This window comes from Panthera tigris, chromosome B3 (genome assembly GCF_018350195.1).
Source record: "Panthera tigris isolate Pti1 chromosome B3, P.tigris_Pti1_mat1.1, whole genome shotgun sequence".
Classification (NCBI taxonomy): Eukaryota; Metazoa; Chordata; class Mammalia; order Carnivora; family Felidae; genus Panthera; species Panthera tigris.
The window spans coordinates 97,815,197-97,833,505 of NC_056665.1; the positions used below are offsets into that span (position 1 = coordinate 97,815,197).

Sequence of the window (18,309 nt, forward strand, 5' to 3'; positions counted from 1 at the left end):
GAAATTTCCCTCAATATATCCATATGAATTGCATTAACACTCCCTTTTTGGAAGAGAAAACAAAAAGCATATAAGAATGTGAAACGATCTCTTTCCTTTTAATCCTTCAAGAACTCAGTGTATTTAGGGAATTCAGCTTGCTTCTCTATGACTTTTCTTTAATCTCAAATTAAGAGTACCTCACCCTCCTGCCTGTTTCAACTAATGCAAAAGAGTACAATTAAAAAGACAACAGCTCTTATCACCTCTTTCGGGGATGTTATAAATCCCTGAGAGAGGAACTGCTAAAGTAGAAGAATAAACAAACAAACAAACAAACAAACAAACAAAAAAAACCATCAACCAAATACAAATGATGAAACATCTAGCAGAAAAAGCAGAATTCTACATAGGATAATGTTTGCGCACACGTCATTTTGCTCAGCATTAGACTACTTACAGTTAAACCAGACAGACCCCCTTTCACATGACTTTTTAAATCAAGCTCATCCATTTAAAAGTTTTCTTTAAATGCAAATGCCTAATGTCAACATGCTTTCCCATCGACTGTCTTTCGGGAAGCATTTTTCCATACTAAGACTAGCATCCTCAACTGCAACTCTATATTCGAACTCCCCTCAACAACACAAACGAAAAAAGCTTTTATACTACAAAAAAAAAAAAAAAAAAAAAGGTACGACAGTGGGTTTTGAAAAGGTGTGTGGTTAGTTCTGCATGTTGTGAGCGATCAGAGCAAGCTATGACTAAAAGGCGCTCAGAACTGAGTAAAAAAGGAACCCCGACCCCTTCATCTCCAAGATGCAACAATAAAGGCATCCTCCCTACGCCTCCTACTTCGCTAGAAAGTAGCCGTACTCCCGGGAGCCAGCCGACCGCAGGAAAGGAGCCCGCCGCCGGGCCGGGCCGGGCCTGCCTCACCTTATAGACGTCTCCGTAGGTGCCGCTGCCGACCCTCTGAACGAGCTCGTAGTCCTGCTGCGGGTTCCGCCTCAGGATGTCCGCGACAGGCCGCAGCGGGGCCTCCATCTTCGCTCAGGGCCCGCGCCCCGCCGGTTCTGCCCGCGGCGCCCGGATCGATTCCCGCTAACGAGAACGAGCGGCGCCGCTTCCCAACATGGAGCCTCTGCCCGCAGCTCCGCCTGCACCAGGGACAAGCAAAGGCTACAACCCCGAGCGGCCCAGCCCCTTCCCTTCCGCCCCGCCGCGGGCCGCGGAGAAGCGGGCCTGGAAGGGTCCGCGGCGTCCCCGCAGTCCCGTTCCGGCCGCGGCCCTTCCCCCTCCCGGCCGCCCGCGAACCGCCGGGGCCTGAGGCTGGCTCGGCACCCGAGGGGGGCGGCCCCGCTCTTTGTTGAGCGCCGACCCGGGACCTACTTCCTCGCCGGCGTCCGCGTCCTGCTTCCCGGCGTCCGCCGGCCGCTCCAGGTCTTGCGCCGCCGCCTCCCGCCGCACCGCACGTCCTCTCGCAGGCGGCGGAGGCGCGTACCGCCGCCGCCGCCGCCGCCGCACCACGTCTCCCACCCGGGGCTGCGTCACCGGGTGAAACGTTCCTGGCCAGCGTGGGTCGGCGCCCAGCGGCCCGCCCGAGCGCTCCGGCCGCGGGACCAGAGTGCCGCCCTGAGGCCTGCTCGGGACACGACACCCTCCGGGCCGGGCCACCGCGCCCCCCAGCACCCCCCACGGCCGGCCGCGTCCTTTCGGGGCCCAGCCTCTCCTACCCACTCTGAGGTTAGGACCCCCCCCCCCCACCCACGCTCACCCAGTGAGCCGACCGGCCTCTGCTAAACCGCCCCCAGATCCGTCAGGTAAACTTGGAGGGTGACGGGTAGAGGGAGAAGGGTGGGCACGAGGGCAGCCTTTCCAGTTCAGCACGGGAAAGGTACCGAGGGCACTGGGCCAGAAGTTACCTGGCAGTGGGGCGCCAGGGAAGGAGGTGGGGGAGTGCCGGCTTAACTAAGCCGCGGCACACCCGACTGCACCTTCCTGTTTTGCAAACCATTCCCAGTGGTACCAGCTTGAGGCTGCACTACACAGCTGCGCAACCTGTCTCCTACTGAGTTTTTCCACATTTCTGAAAGCCTGAATTCCTAGGAAGTCACAGTGGCCTTTATCCCTGTTGGGCACACGCAGTGCGTTGCCCCGGGGATTGCTCCTTAGATTGGATGAGGAGTTCTTCAGAAGCTGAAACAAAATCAAGAGACCACGACCTGATTCTGGCTCTACTTCTTCCTCAGTAGGTGATCTGGGACAAGACATCGTAGTTGACAATATCTCAATATAATTATCTGCAACTTGAAGAGGATAAGGTTTTGCATCTGACAGCCAGCAAGTGTTTATGAGGCATTTTACGGGATTACAAAGAGGATTTTCAAATATAAGAAGTTGTAAAATACTTCACAGTGCATAAAATATGGAACAGGAGTTCAAGGAAGTAATTTGGCTGGTATTTCACAAGCTATTTTGCAGTTCTAGTTCCAGGGTTGTTTGGAAGGTAGAAATAAAGTTGCCAGGTTTATGTGTACTGGTAAAAATATTCCTAGAATCCAGTAGAGGTTTTGAACAGGAAAGCCAGATGAACACTCAGCCAGTGCATTTAGTAACTGAAAAATCACAAAAGAGCAAGTTACAGATGTTGGCTTGTGGTTTTGAACATCCAATTCAATTCTGTTCTTGGGCAATATACTCCTTGTTGATTGTTGTAATTAGTTGTATAATGTAGAAATTAAATTTACACCTTAACAGGACAAGGAATATATGTATTTTCTTGTGGTCCATGCACAAAGGGCACTTATTTAGGGAGTATAAGTAAGCTCAGACTTACATGCTCTATGGACAAAGCCTATGTGTTTGCTGCATTGAAAAAATTGTTGAAGAACAGTTCCTTCTTTCAAAGCTTCTTGGCACTTGTTTTGGTGGGCACATACTTTTGGCTTCAATGACTCAAAATCTTTTCAAATGTTCTATTGGTATCCTAGTACTTGTTTGCTGTCATAGATTCTTTTTTTTTTTCCCTTTGACCCTATAAGGGTTGATCCTATCTCTAGTCTGAAATTTATTCTTATTTATACTTGCATTATTCCAGAGAATTTGAGGCAGCATACAGAAAATACATATTATAACACAAGATAAAAGTAAGTAAAGGAAGAAATAGGTGTGATGTTAAAGAGAGGAGAAATAGGATACCAGAACAATGCAACAAATTGGCCAAAGTAGAGGGTTTTATAGTGTTTTTGAGATCACCACGAAGCAATTGGTCAAGAGAGGCACTTCTTGTGCTGATACTAAGACTTTAGAAAAGTTTACCTCATGGGCCTTCATAAAGTGGAAAATTTGAATTCCCAGTTTGAAACAAGGATAAATGTCTGATAATCCTTCAAGCATGTTATTCTTGAAACACAGTGTTTGATATGAATTGGGCAATAAAAAGTTTGAGGTCATAAGCTTCAACAAGACTCTGGAATGCACATGTTTTATGTTTCCAGCAATGGCAGATCCATATGCTTTGACCATCAACCCAGAGGTACATAGCATGGAAAAAGTTAAAATTCTACGTGGTGGTTAAAAAATGTGTCTGCTATAATCATTACTTGTACCACAATTGATGCAAAGAGGAAAACATTTGCTTTATTCTAACTCCAAAGGAATCTTAAGGATTTAAAAATAGTGGTTGAGTTCATTTAAACAAGATCAGTGAAATCATAGCTGGTGGGTTAAATATTACATGATTGGTAGAGAAATTCAAATTCAATTTCCATGAAATAAACATGTGGTATGTAAATTTAATCTTACCTCCTAAATAAGCACATAGTTTTAGTAATAAAAAATAATATAATAATAAAGAATAATAAAAAATTATAGCTAACAGGAATTTCTTACAAGCTACCCAGCTTTATAACAAGGTATGGAATAAGGAAAAATATGGCTTGGTAGGTCCTTCATCCCAGCCTCATTATCATATATTCTTTGTGTCTCCATAATGTCTTAAATGCAAATATCTTCCAGGTTTTACTCTTATCTACATAATAACCTGTAATGGTTTGCTCTCTGCTTTGTAGTGTTTTTCCATTCTGTCAAATTTCTGTAGTAAAATGCTGATTGTAATCTGTGGCTTCTGGTTTCAACTGGACATAAAATTTTTTAACTTCTACATAGGTAAGTTTCCCAATTACTATCCAAAACACAAAAGCTAATTAAAGCTCTCAAGTATGACAACAGATCACAAGGACAGTTTTTGTCTATGGAACGTATAGGCTTATCTTATATGATCTCCTGATGAACCTTCCAGCATAAACTAGTTGCAAAACGTAACCCTGTGTGATTGAGCTTATTGCCCCATAGGTTTGTTAGATATAAATTAATTAAATTTTGGAAGACATCTGCCATAGTTATGATTTATATTTTCAAATAGTTAAACTATTCTTTTTGTTACTAATTAAGGTCAGTTGTCTATTGAGGCAAAAACCATGTTTTCAAAGCAGAAGAATTCTATCTTGTTCTGGATAGCAGTAGAACATGGATCTCATTCAGAATCAGTATCAGGTCATCATGATGGGAGTTTCAATAAAGAAGAGTTGGGGGCTCCTGGCTGGCTTTGTCAGTGGAGTATGCGACTCTCGATCTTGGGGTTGTAGGTTCAAGTCCCACGATGGGTGTAGAGATTACCTACAATCTTTAAAAATATAAATAAATAAATAAATAAATAAATAAATAAATAAATAAATAAAATTTTAAAAATCAAAAAAGAAGAAGGAGGCAATGCACATCTCTTTTTAATACAGCTTGAATTGATCATCCAATATGTTAAAATGATGTTTTTAATTAACCTTGATTCCTAGGGTGGATTTTAGGTTTTTATGAGATTTGGTAGTAAGGTTCCTGTATTCGGGACAGCTTGGTCCTTTCTGCAAATTCAATAGCTAAGAAAAAACTATAAGTTATAAATAATCTTGTGTTGTTCCTTATTGATTTCCTCACAATATAATAAGTGTAATACTCAGAAGGGATGCCTAAAGTTTGCTTGCACCTTACATAATCTAGTGTTCTGAGAACCCCAAATGTATAGAAGAAACCACAGTGCCTGACTGTGGCCTTATCCTACAGCTGTATCACTCTTAAAGGATTCTAATAAGCTCTTTTTTTCTTTGCCCCTTTAAGACAAGGATGATAATGGCATTCCACTGTGGCTAGTCTCGGGGTGTTTCACTATCTCTTATTGGTTCCTTTAATTCCTTTAACCCTGTCCTCATTTTTATAAATAGTCCTTTCATTAGATTCTCTTTCTGTGCTATCTCTTTCTTGCCAGAACCCTGATTGATAGTTACAGGAATTGGAAGTAGCCTCAGGAAAGAAACCCTTGCTTTGTGGGATGGTATTACTCACATATCTGATGATTACCTGTATAAACTTCTTGCCATGAAAAATGAAACAATGGCACCACAATTGCTGAAATAACCATCAATAGTGGCATGAGACGGAATGCTGATGGAAGCCGTAGCATTGGAAGACCAGTCTCTAGCACTTAGCTCCTTTGATAGTGATGATTGCTGAAATCATTGTGTCATTTTTTTCTGATTGCCTCTGGGAGAATATGTGAGGAAAAAAGACAAATGGCCTGAATTCCAAACTTAAGGCACGAGTAGAAAATCAAAAAGTTTATTTGACAGCCTTGAAGAAACCTTATTTCTCATGTAGCTGCAGGGAAAACATGGCTGAGAATCCAGCCCACGGCCTAATAGTAAAGGCTGTAGAGTTGCGATGTTAATTAAATGTGAGACCTAGATCTGTTATGCTAAGAGAGGAGTCCAGGTAGAGAAGTTGTTGGGACCCCACGACATAGAATGGGGGCATTTGGGTAGATATAAATGAGGCTGAGAACTTGAACAAGAGTTAGATTTCAAATAGGTGATGCGCATTAAGGAGTACACTGGTCATGATGAGTACCAGCTGTTGTATGGCAAGTATTGAATCACTGTACTGTACACCTGAAAGTAATATGACACTGTTAACTGGAATTTAAATAAAGCCTTAAAAAAAAAAGTTAGATTTCAGCACAGCCCTGGTGGAGAAGGACAAGACCTGTTCTTGGAGGAGAAAACTTGTGCACTGAAGAGTTACAGGATCTTGGCAAATACTTATCTATGTTTCAGGTTGACCTGAGAGGCTGGTGGTTTTTCTAAATGGGTTACTTGAAGCTGGTAATCTATGTGCTGAGATGCCAGAACTTCCAGGGCATACTTTAGAGGAATAAATCTGAAGACTTAGGGAGATGGGAATGTTGGACTTGCCCTATTATGTGCATCCTGCTTAGTAATGCTCTATCTGTACCATCCCTACAAGGACCCATAAAATTTACCTTTATCAAGGCATTGAGTAGAGGGTCACAGCTATCCTTGAAAAATTCTTTGGTGGCTGTCTTAATTGGCTGGAGATGATAATGGAGATGCCACAATGAAATCAGGATCCATGATTTCAGTGGGAATATTGAGATCCTGGTAGAGGCCAGGTGGAAGATTCTTAAATGTTAAAGACTTGTTCAGCACAATTATGATAACCCTCAGGAAGAAGTGATAATCAGAGTGTTTGAAAGCAAGGATCTTTGATGGTGGTGTATGATCATCCGTGTTTAGGAATGAATGAAATTAACAGTCTACTTAAGTACTGCTTGCCATATGTAAGCAGAAAAATTCTAGGTCTGATGAGCAGAAACGTAACTCAAGTCACTGGTATGGTGATTCAATACATATCACCCAATTCTTTTTTTTTTAAGTTTATTTATTTTGAGAGAGAGGGTGCGAGTGGGGGAAGGACAGAGAGAGGGAAAGAGAGAATCCCGAGCAGGCTCCTCACTGTCAGTGTGTAGCCCAACACAGGGCTCCAACTCGTGAACCATGAGATCATGACCTGAGCTGAGATCAAGAGTAGGATGCTTAACTGACTGAGCCACCCAGATACCCCCATATTTTTCAACTGAATCCAGTTCACAAGCCTGGATGGAGTCCCTTTGAGGGGGGAGCCTTGAGGAAGAAGCCTCATAGTTGTATTTCCACATGTGGAATTTTTACTAGAGCAAATCAGTATAGGCTTTGGCACCTAGAATGCAGCTATGGACTTGAAATCTAGAATGTGCTTTTCAATTCCCTTCAAAAGAAATAATCAGAAGCAGTTTGCCTTCATATAGCCGGGACAGCATTGTCATTGTCTTACATCAAGGCTATGTAAACACGTCAGTTGTAATATATCATTCCAGAGAGACCTTTGTTTCCTTGATATCCATTAGAACATCCTGCTAGTCTATTACCTTAATGACATGGTGCAAACCAGATAGATGAACTGGAAGTAGCAACTGCCCTAGATACCTTAAAAAGACCCTTCTATCAGAGGATAAGAAATACATCCAGGTCAGAGACCTGTGCCACAGTGAAATTTCTAACAGTTCAGTGGCATTATTGTGCTCCACCTCAAAAAACAATGCCCAGTCTTAGTTGGCCTGTTTGGATTTTGGAATCACCATACTGCATGTACTGCTCTCTGATCCATTTATCATGTAACCTATATGACTGCCAGTTTTTCATATGACTTGGAAAAACAGAATGCCCCACAGATGGTCCAAGTTGTGGCACAAGCAGCATGGATAAGGTTTGGAATAAGAACATGCTCTCATCTCTTGGCAACTATTCTCCATTTGAAAGGTAACTCTTGGCCTGCTATGAGGCCTTGGCAGAAACTAAACACCTGACTATGGCATACTAAGGGACTGTGTGATGTGAACTGCTCTTTAGGAACTTGGTGTTACCTAATTTACTGAATCATAAATTGAACACGGGCAGCAGAATTCATTGTCAAATGGAAAGGTATATGTACTGGGGTGGCCGGAGCTGATATAGAAGGCACGAGTAAATTACATGGACAGATTTCCTCTGTACCTGCCCCTACTTCTTTGCCACTTTTTTTTTTTTTTAACTTTATCTATGGGCTTGTGGTCATTTAACAGAGGAAGGAAAAACTTGGGCTTGGTTTATTAATGTTGTGCATTGTATCCAACTGGAAGCATATAGCCTCTGAATTATGCCCCTATCTGTAATGGGGTGGTCTTGAAAAATACAGATGAAGAGAAATTCTCCCTGTGGGCATAACTTTAAATAGAACATCTGGTTGCCCTCTTTGTTAGGAAGGCGAGCTGGCCTGAGGTATAGATCTATATTTATGTACAGTGGCTAGTAGGTGGGCCAATAACTTGGAAAGAAGAATATCTGAGATAAGGGAGTCAGTAGGAGAGGTAATACAGATGGATTCTCAAAGTGGGCCCAGAATGTGAAAATATCTGTGAACCACATAACTGCCCACAAGAGGGCATTCATTTCGATAATCAGGTTTACAAGAGATCTGTCCTATGGATGTCAGCCTCTACCTGGTCACCCAGTGGTAGTTCAGTGGTCCTATGTAAAAAAGGAATGAGGGCAAATGTGGGTTCAACAACATGGACTTCTACTTGCCAAGGATAATGTACTGGGGTGGCCGGAGGATAATACAGTTACTGCCACTTTGGAGCATTTAACCTGCTTATAACAGAGGCCATTGCAGAGACCCCAGTATGGTAGTATTCCCTAGACCAGTCAACCACCTGGTGGCAGTTTATTATACTAGATCCTTTCCATTATGGAGAGAAGAGGGATTCATCCTCATGGAAATAGTACATATTCCAAATACAGGTTTACCTTCCCTGCCTGGAAAGCTTTTTTACAAGTACCATAATCCAAGGATTTATAGAATGCCTTATTTCATCACCATGTATTACAACATTAAATTTAAGCAAGAAACTCATTTTATTTTGAGGGAAGTATGTCAGTGAAGTCATAACCACTGAATTAATTGATCTTACCTTAAACCCATCACTTAGAAGCAGCTAGTTTAAGGGAAGAGAGGAAAGGCCTGCTGAAGGATTGGTTGTGATACTAACTGGCAGATAACCCAGTGAGGATATGGGATAGGACTTAACCTATAGCCAATATATGTTGCCATCTAACCCACGTGCAGAATGTGTGGGTCTAGGAACCAAGGAGTGGAGTGGTGGCTCTTCCTACTACTAACAATTCACTTGAAGAATTTTTGTCTCCACAACTTTGTCTTTAAAACATTGGGCTTGGTGGATCTGAAGGCTCTGGTGCCCAAAGGAGAGATACTGTCCCTAGATAACTTAGTTACAGTTTCATTGAAGAGGAAACTGAAACTGTCACCTGGCCAATATGAGGTCTTTGGACTACGGAGGCAAAGGTTAGAGAGGGGATCATTGTACTGGTTGGAGTGATTGGTCCTCATTACCAAGGGGAATTGCTTGTTGCCCCACAAAGAGAATAGAAGGACTATGTCTAGGACCCTACGTGTGCACTAAGATACCTCTTGGTATTCACATGTCCAGTATTACTGAACAATGATAAACTGCAACAACCCAGTAAAGATAAGGCCACTAAAGATTTGGCCCCATGGAAATAAGTTTTGGGTCATCCCATCAGAGAAGATACTAGTGGAGGATAAGGGGAAAATGAAAGCTGTCATTATCACCTTGGGACTTGTGATATCTTCTCTTCTCATTATCAGAACCACAATTTTGTTGACCTTTCCTGTGTTGCTATGTCTGTCAGATGAGACTGAGACCCTCCCTATGCTAGGGGATAAATCTTGATTGGCCTAGCCTCACTTCTGTTAATAAAGGGATGGCTTAGGCTTGACAATTCTAGATAATAACACATAGAAAAAGTCTATGGGAGTGCTTTTAACAAGGTACACAAGGTACAGACATACCTTTTTCTGTTTCTAGACATGGCTACCCACTTCTAATGACTGGAATGGCAGATGCCATTTTGGGACCATGATAGGAGCCCACATTAGAAAATAAGTCCACATATTAAGGATGGTAAAGTGCAACCTTGGTCCTTGTGGTGAAGTCTGCTGGTATTCTCCAGTATCCATTTCCTTCTTTTAAATTTTTTTTTTATTTAAGTAATCTCTACATGCAACATGGGGCTCAGACTCATGACCCTGAGAGCAAGAGCCACATGTTCTTCCAACTGAGCCAGCCAGGTGCCCTCCTTTCTTTCATTAGCATTAGATCTCCTAAATTTTAGTTGGATACACATATACATAATGTGTTTGTCAAATAGGTAGGACATGTACTGGTCAATGGTACTTGAGTAGAGGTGATATGTGCCACTTCTGGGTTGTACTCTTAGAATGGATATATGCCCTTCTTTCCTTTCTTCTCCTCTATTTGGCTGGAATGAAGATGCAAATGCCCAAGCAACCATCTTGGATTATACCATGGAAGTCCAAGCTTAGGTTTCTTGATATTTCAGAGCCATCATTAATATGAACCCTGGAGGGTTTATGCTAAGATTATATCATGAGAAAGAAATGAATATGTCTTAAGCCACTGTAATTTTCTGCAGCAGCCACATCTATATCCTAACATGTCAATGATAAAGTTGAGCTGCTGAATTAATCCCCACAGAACCAACTTACCTTAAAAAATTATGTGACACTAAATGTCCTTTTGGTTTAAGCTCTTTTGAGTTACAGCCAAAAGCATTCTAACTGATATAAGTATGTTTCCAAGATTGCTAGCTGTAGAGGGAAGGAGTGAGTTGTAGCATCCACTATTGAGAAACTCCTGATTGAGAGAGCCCTTTTCTTTCTTAAGGAGGTTACATTTTATTTTATTATTTTTTTATTGAAGTATAATTAACACACACTGTTATATTAGTTTCAGGTATACAATGTAATAATTGGACACTTTCATGCATTTCTCTGTGCTCAACAAGATAAGGGTGCCCTTGATCCCCTTTATTTATTTCACTCATCCCCCTCTCACCTCCCCTCTGGCAACCACCATTTGTTCTCTGTATTTGAGTCTGTTTTGTTTTTTTTTTTAATCTTTTTTGTTCATTTGCTTTTTCTTAAATTCCAAATCTGAGTGGAGTCATATGGTATTTGTCTTTCTCTGTCTGGCTTATTTCACTTAGCATTATACCCTCTAAGTCCATCCATGTTGTTGCAAATGGCAAGGTTGAGAGAGCCCTTTTCTTATGATTGGGGGAAATGAGCATGGTGAAGGAACAACTAGGAAAAAAATCATTGAGGATATAGGAGGGAGGGAATAGTGTACAGAGTAACATCCCAAGGGGTCAGGATGAGAAGGGTTCTAGAGTACTAATGTACAAATATCTTTTCTTCCTTTTTTCCAATTTAAAATAAACTTGACCTTGACTTTTTAAAAGCAGCCAAATGATGTGTAATACCATACCATATAATTCACCAATTTAAATTGTATAATTCAGTGATTTTTAGTATATCCACAAAGTTGTACAGAACTGATTTAAAACATTTTAAAATATTTTTAATATAATTTGTCAAATTGGCTTCTATACAACACCCAGTGCTCATCCCAACAAGTGCCCTCCTCCATGCCCATCACCCACTTTCCGCTCTCCACCACCCCCCTTAAACCCTCAGTTTGTTCTCTGTGTTTAAGAGTATCTTATGGTTTGCCTCCCTCCTTCTCTGTTTGTAACTTTTTTCCCCTTCCCTCCCACATGGTCTTCTGTTAAGTTTCACATTTTAAAGTATTTTAATTGCCCCAAAAAGAAATCTTGTACTCAAATGCAGTCACTCTCTGCTTTCTCCTCCTCCTCTTATGTGTATCTTTGTGTGTCTGTGTGACTGTGGACTCTACTGTACTCTTTTTAATGAGATTTACCTGAAAGTAATTATCAGGCTGGAGTGTGAGCTGAGAATTAAGATATACAAGAAAAGCAGAACACACTTCTTTTTAATCCATGAATTTGGTTTGTAGATACAGGCGTGAGATAATTCCTGTCTTCCTATGTTGTTTCATTAGTGTTTGGGAAATGCAACTCTATTGAACACAGCCCCCTTCATTTATTATTTTTTTAAGTTTGTTTGTTTTGAGGTGGGGGGAGGGCACGAGAGAATCCCAGGCAGTCAGCGCAGCCTGAATTGTGGCTCGATCTCACTAACTGTGAGATCATGACTTGAGCCAAAATCAAGAGCTGGATGCTTAATCGACTGAGCCACCCAGATCTCCCTGACGTCCCTTTTAAAACTATAATGTAAATTTGGTTTACAGTGTTCCTAGCTCTGAGGTCACTAGAGCCATTAACCGAAATACAGAATGCATAAGATATGGCAGTGGTGGGTGAGATAATTTGGTTTTTGACATGTTGATTTTGAAGTGTTAGTAGGAAAACAAAATGAAGATGACCTTGGGCAGCTATAAATTTGGTTCTCGTAAGACGATTTTTCTCTCTTTAAGAGAGAATAAAACTAGAAGCACAGATTTGGAAATTATCAGGATGAAGGTCCTGTCCGAAGCCATTGTAGCAAATTACATTGAGTGAACATAGAGTGAAGAGTTGCTTATGGTGAAGAGACCAAAGATGTGATAATTAAGAGGCTAGCAATAATCTCATAGGCAGAACGCATCTGTAGAGTGTGGGCAACAACCAAATGCAGAAGAAAACTGTAAGGAATGGGTTAATGGTATCTTGAGGGTCAAGTACCATAAAGGACTGCTTCTAGAATACTGAAAGCTGAGTTTGTAGGCAGAGAGGAAGAAATCAGTGTCTTTGCCTTTTGCTTTGTATTCAAAATTGTCTGCAACCTTTGTGGATGCCAAGGCTCACCCAGACTATGTAATACGATTTTACCTAAAATATTTGCCAGTGTAACTCCAGAGGTTTTCTCTGCAAATCTAGTGGGCATTTTTGCCCACTAAACATTGAGTTAGTTACAGATTATGATGAATTTCCAGCTTTCATTTATCTCAATCTTGATCTAAATTTTTCTATCCTAATTTTAAAAGTCAGGCCTGTTCAGTATACAGGTAAAAAAATGGATGATATCCTCTTTACCAACATGACCTTGCTTTTAAAATGGGGGAAAAATGGTGCCTGGTAGATAAGTGCAGATTATTTTGACTTCTTTGGCTATATAAATGTTGTCTGCATATTGGTACTAATTTGTAACTGTTATAGGAAACGGGTATTTGAACATCCAGAATAATGCAGTATATTAGTAATTCTGTGACTGGCTAATGCTGTTATATTCTTTGAGAGTGTGTGTGAGGGGGGTACTGTTTATTTGTGTGTGTGTGTGTGTGTGTGTGTTCTCCGTGAAAGATGTTGCAGTACATCGTCTGTCCCTGTCTTCGTGCTCCGGGGGTGGGCTGAGGTAGGGAGGGTGTGACGCTGGTATTTGTGTGAACTCGGGCTTGTGATGCTGAGCTCGGTTCACCCGCTTTCTCCTCCCTTCTCCTCCCAGCTCCTTCCCACCAGCGCCACAGCAACATCCTCAGAGTCTGAGCGAACTGCGCCCAGCGCGGGCACGGAGCCTCCCACCGCCAGCAACCTGCGGCCCGGGAGAAGAGCCAGCACAGTGACAGCGCCTCACCGCCACCAGTCCCCGGACCACCATGGCCAAGAACCGCAGGGACAGGAACAGTTGGGGTGAGTAACATATGGTGACTTCTGCAGCCTGCGCCGGGACTGGCCCTCTGGTTTCTGCTTCTGGGGACGAGAGGGCCAAGGGCTGGGAGACGGGCCACAACCGAGCTGCTCCCTGTAGGGCCGGAGAGACCATGGCCGAGTGGTACCCGTGTAAGCAGAATCGCGCTGTGGGGCGAGGGCTGCAGCTTTCCGCAGGCCGGAGCCCCCTGTCTCTCCCCCACCCCCAGTCCTCCTTCTCGCAGCATTTGGACAGCACCCGCATGTCGCCTCCCTGGGACTCGTCGGTTCCGCTTTAGCGATCCTTCGGCAGAAAAGCGATGAGAGTAGGCAGGGGCTGTTACCCGGCCGAGAGGGGCGAGGGGGTGAGGATCCCTAAGCCCCGGCCCCTTCCTCGGGAGCTTTGAGCCCTTCCGCCTGGCAGGGCGCGGGCTCCCGAGCGGGCGGCATGCTGGAACAATGAGGCAGAGCGCGCCTAGCCCGGCGGGAGCGTTGCAGACCTGAGCAACCCAGAGGAAGGGGCGCCCGCCTGGGAGTCCCCCACCGCTGCAGTACTTGTTTTAATTTGGGGCTCGGAGGGGAATTGGGGAAGAAGGGAAGCAAAGTTGTGGTTTCCAGCCTCTGCTCCACCCCAATCTGGCACCCCATGCAGGCCAGCCCTAAGTGTGGCATTGTTCTTTGATTTTACCTTTTGGAGATATTGGGCTCATGATTCAGCACCAGGCCGAGGGGAGGGGGAAGGAGAGGCTAGGCCCAGTGGGTTCACGCCGCGAGTGGGTGGGCGGCGCTCACGCAGGCGGGGAAGAGAGAACGCAGTGATGCAGGAGAAATCGCGGCCCCGCCCCGCTCTGCTGCTCCAGACTTGGTTCAGGACGGAGAGTGTGGGCAGATTGGGCGTCTTTTTCTGCCCTCGGCTCGGGTTTTCTTCCAGTCACAGTGCTAACCTCACTACCATCTTAGGAACCAAAGCCTTTCAGGGCATTTTGTTTTCTGACCCAGAGCAGATCTCAGGCCACTGTTCCTCGGTGGGTAGAGAAATATTTTGTTCATTAGCTTTGTTATTTGGAAAGTTTACACACATCCTCTAGGAGTTTGGAGCTCCTGGATCTCTTCTGTGTCTCAGTGAGAACTCTTCTATAACTGTCCATCGGACCAGGAGGTATAAATTTAAATTTTGGGGGGGCTTACTTTTATCAAAAGACCGTATTTCTCCTTGCCTGGTTGTTCACAGAGCCAACTTAACTCCCAGTAGGCAACGTTTGTGGTAGGTGTGGGGAGCTAGGGCAGGGAGGTCTGGCTCTAGTTGTATGAATTTAAGAGAAAGCAGTTGCATTTTCTGAGATTACCAAACCTCAGTAAGTGTGAGTATTGTAATAACACTGTTTTCTTTGCTTCTTAGGAGATTATGAGTAAGCGTTTTCACTGTCCCCCTAACTTTTCCTTGGCCTAGAGTAGGAATTTCTTTTTTTTTTTTCTTTTTTAAAAAGTTTATTTATTTTGAGAGAGAGAAAGAGTGGGGGGGGGGCAGAGAAAGGGGGGAGTGAGAGAGAATCCCAAGCAGGCTCTGAGCTGCCAGTGCAGAGACCCATGTGGGGCTCGAACTCACTGTGATATTATGACCTGAGCCTAAATCAACAGTGGGTCCCTCGACTGAGCCACCCAGGTGCCCCTAGACTAGGAATTTCTTGAACACTCATGGTTCAGGTGTGGATGTTCAAGTCAGTTTTGATCTTGATCTCTGTGCATTGTTGACTCAACCATGTTAAGAGACAGGCATGTGAAAATTTATTCTGAGCATTAAAGTTCTTCTTAGTGAAGCTTTGGATCATTATTCTTCAGTATTTTCTTTGGTTTCAGATTTCTTATATGGTGGAGGTTTTTTCCTCTTGGAAATGTGTTTCTCAAATGGGATTTGCATAAAAATCACATTGGGAAATTGTTAGAAATGCATATTTCTACATCTTCTAGCAAGAGTTTTTCTCTTTTTTAATTATTATTTTTTATTTTTTTAAAGTTTTAAGTCTCGTTAACATACAGTGTTATATTAGTTTCAGGTGTACAATATAATGATTCAACACTTGTATACATCACCCAGTGCTCATTACAACAAGTGCACTCCTTCATCCCCATCACCTGTTTAACCCATGCCCCCCACCCACCTCCCTCTGATAACCATCAGTCTGTTCTCTATAATTAAGAGCCTGTTTCTTGGTTTGCCTCTCTTTTTTCCCTTTCCTCATTTGTTTTGTTTCTTAAATTCCACATATGAATGAAATCATATGGTATTTGTTTTTCTCTGATTGACTTATTTCTCTTAGCATTATACTATTTCCATCCATGTCATTGCAAATTAGCCAGAGTTTTTCAATCAATAGCTGATATGAAGTCTAGGAATCTGCCTTTTAATTAGCATTTCAGGTGATTGACAAGCACTGGATAATTTATATTTGATGGGAACATGTCCCGGACAGTTTACCCAGAAGTCATCAAGAGACTCTCAACTCAAGTGATGATTTAGGAAAAGAAATACTACAGTATTATACTAAAGTGTGGTCACTGGAAATTTTCACAGAAAAGAAATATTGGAATTGTGCAGTCTTGATCCTCTATGGAAATGCTTTAGTACTCAGATTTTTCTTTGCTATGAAGTATATATGACGTGGGGTGCCTGGATGGCTAGTTGGTTAAGCATCGACTCTTGGTTTTGGCTCAGGTCATGATCTCACAGTTTGTGAATTTGAGCTCCACATCTAGCTTCACATTGACAGCATGGAGCCTGCTTGGAGTTCTCTCTTCGCCTCCTCCCCCTCGCCCCCACCAACTTGTGTGCGCATGCTGTCTCTGTCTCTCTCTTTCAAAATAAATAATAAATAAACTTCAAGAAATAAAGTATGTGTGATGTAAATGACTTAGAAAAATGTAGTAACATGGAGTAAGAAATAGAGGTTTTTTGGCGAAGATGTTAGCCATGTCTGTCCTGATTTCATTTTATTACCAGCACCTAGTGTAATACCTAACACTGAGTAGGCATTTAAAAATAACATTAATAGCTAATGTCACTGAGCTAATATCATATGAGGTAGGTACTGTAATCCTCATTTTACATAATAAAGGTAAGTGATGAAGCCAGGATTCCAACTCTGGCGGTTTGACTTCAAATTCTTCTTATCTTCACCAGCATGCTATACTGCCTCTTAGGAGTTGAAAATATCTGCTGCATTGTATAGAACTTCAGTGTTTAAGGCACAGTCACCTGCATCATTATTTTTTAAAATTTTAGTTAGCATGCAGTGCAATATTGGTTTCAGGAATAGCATTCAGTGATTCATCACTTAACAGCACCCAGTGCTCATCACAAGTGCCCTCCTTAATGCCCATCACCTGCGTTATTGCCTTTGCTCTTTAGCCTCTGAGTAGACATAATCCCTCTTTTGCAAATAAAAAAACTGAGTCTCAGATAAGTTAAATGATTTGGCAAAAATCATATATTTAGTAAGTTAGAGGAAATTAGAACCTCGGGTTGCCTTCTAATTGATTTTCTATAGCATAATGCTGTGGGATGTTTTATAAGATAATGGGGCATGGTGTGAGGGTAGAGAGAAAACAGGCTCAGGTGATAGCTTTTAAAACTCAGCTTTTAAAAACTCAGATGATAGCTTTATTATTTTTCTTAAGACAATGAACTGACCTTATCATCTGGCTAAATATATTTCAGACAAGTTAGAAAGCACTAGGTCAAGGCCAAAGGTAGACTCCCCCGAATTGGAAAATATAGTTATTTCCAAGAAAAGGGCAAGAGAGAATTTGCAAAATTTGTACAGGATACCTAAAATTGAGAGAAGTACACTGTAGGACCATATCACAGCTAATCTTTTTATCCGAGTGATCAGTGACCTGTTAGGTTCTAATAGGACCATGGAAGTTACAAAGCAAAAAAAGCAGCTCTAGTAACCAAGAATTGGGGATGTTACTTGAGGATCAGATCCAGAGATACAACTGAGAAGCAGGTCTGTGAGTAGAACTGAGAATCCCAACACCTATACCTAAATCTACACCAAACCAGACGTTTCAATAAATGTAAGCATTTAAAAGTCCATTTTTCAGAGGTAGACATTATTCTCATTTTAATATGTAAGGAATCCGAGACTCAGCATGAGGAATGTGCCAGAGGTCCCATAATTTATAAATTATAGATCTAAGGTTTAAGTTCAGGGTTGTTTGCTTCCCCAGTCCACTTGATGAAGGCCAGGAACTAAAATAGTATGCCAAAAAGGTGCCATGTCAAGCCCGTCTAGGCTTAAGCTGGTATAAGAAATCAATGCTGTATAAACTTAATCGCTTTGGACTAGAAAAGAAGGCGAAGAATGTATTAGTGTGGAAAATAAAAGATACAGATGGCTATCAGAGGCAGTAGCTCGGAAAGCAGTCTTTCAATGTTGAGCTTAGAATTTGAGTACTACCAGAAGCAAAACAAAAGTGCATTCTTTAAAATTTGTTTTTGTTAATTACAGTTGCTTAAAACTTGGGAGTTCACATGGGAATTTGGTTTTTCTACCGTGTAACAGAAACTGTCAGTACACTGATGCTTTAGAAAAATAATATTTGCAGTAAGTATAGGGAACCTCTGTTGAAAAAGCATTAGGTTTCTGTTTTTGTTTTTTGAGGCAAGATTATAAATGATCTTGAGTATAGTTACTTCCTTTTCTTTCTTTTCCAGTTGGTTGTATTCTATTTTTCTTAAAATGAGACTATTTGTGCCTTTTTACTCGCCTCATTCTGTATGTATCTATTCCTTCTG

General features: G+C 42.2%; 3 protein-coding genes across 6 annotated transcripts in view; 2 read left to right on the forward strand and 1 right to left on the reverse strand.

The window, feature by feature from the left end:
- MAP4K5 (mitogen-activated protein kinase kinase kinase kinase 5) overlaps window positions 1-1,461 on the reverse strand; it is a 109,883-nt gene extending 108,422 nt beyond the window's left edge. For all 3 annotated transcript variants that reach the window (XM_042989677.1, XM_042989676.1, XM_042989675.1), the window contains exons 1-2: window positions 1,372-1,461; window positions 919-1,139 (exon numbers count right to left, since the gene is read on the reverse strand). In XM_042989677.1, coding sequence (XP_042845611.1) covers window positions 919-1,026 — 108 coding nt within the window. In that variant the 5' untranslated portion in view covers window positions 1,027-1,139; window positions 1,372-1,461. The remainder of the gene's footprint in view (window positions 1-918; window positions 1,140-1,371) is intronic.
- LOC122239509 (serine/arginine repetitive matrix protein 1-like) lies at window positions 1,115-13,416 on the forward strand. The gene is made up of 3 exons (XM_042989239.1): window positions 1,115-1,125; window positions 1,161-1,802; window positions 13,330-13,416. Exons 1-2 carry the CDS (start codon window positions 1,115-1,117, stop codon window positions 1,780-1,782), a joined length of 633 nt encoding a protein of 210 aa, XP_042845173.1. The 3' UTR covers window positions 1,783-1,802; window positions 13,330-13,416.
- Window positions 13,390-18,309, forward strand: part of ATL1 (atlastin GTPase 1) — a 73,005-nt gene continuing 68,085 nt past the window's right edge. For both annotated transcript variants that reach the window (XM_007097557.3, XM_007097558.3), the window contains exon 1: window positions 13,390-13,514. In XM_007097557.3, coding sequence (XP_007097619.1) covers window positions 13,481-13,514 — 34 coding nt within the window. In that variant the 5' untranslated portion in view covers window positions 13,390-13,480. The remainder of the gene's footprint in view (window positions 13,515-18,309) is intronic.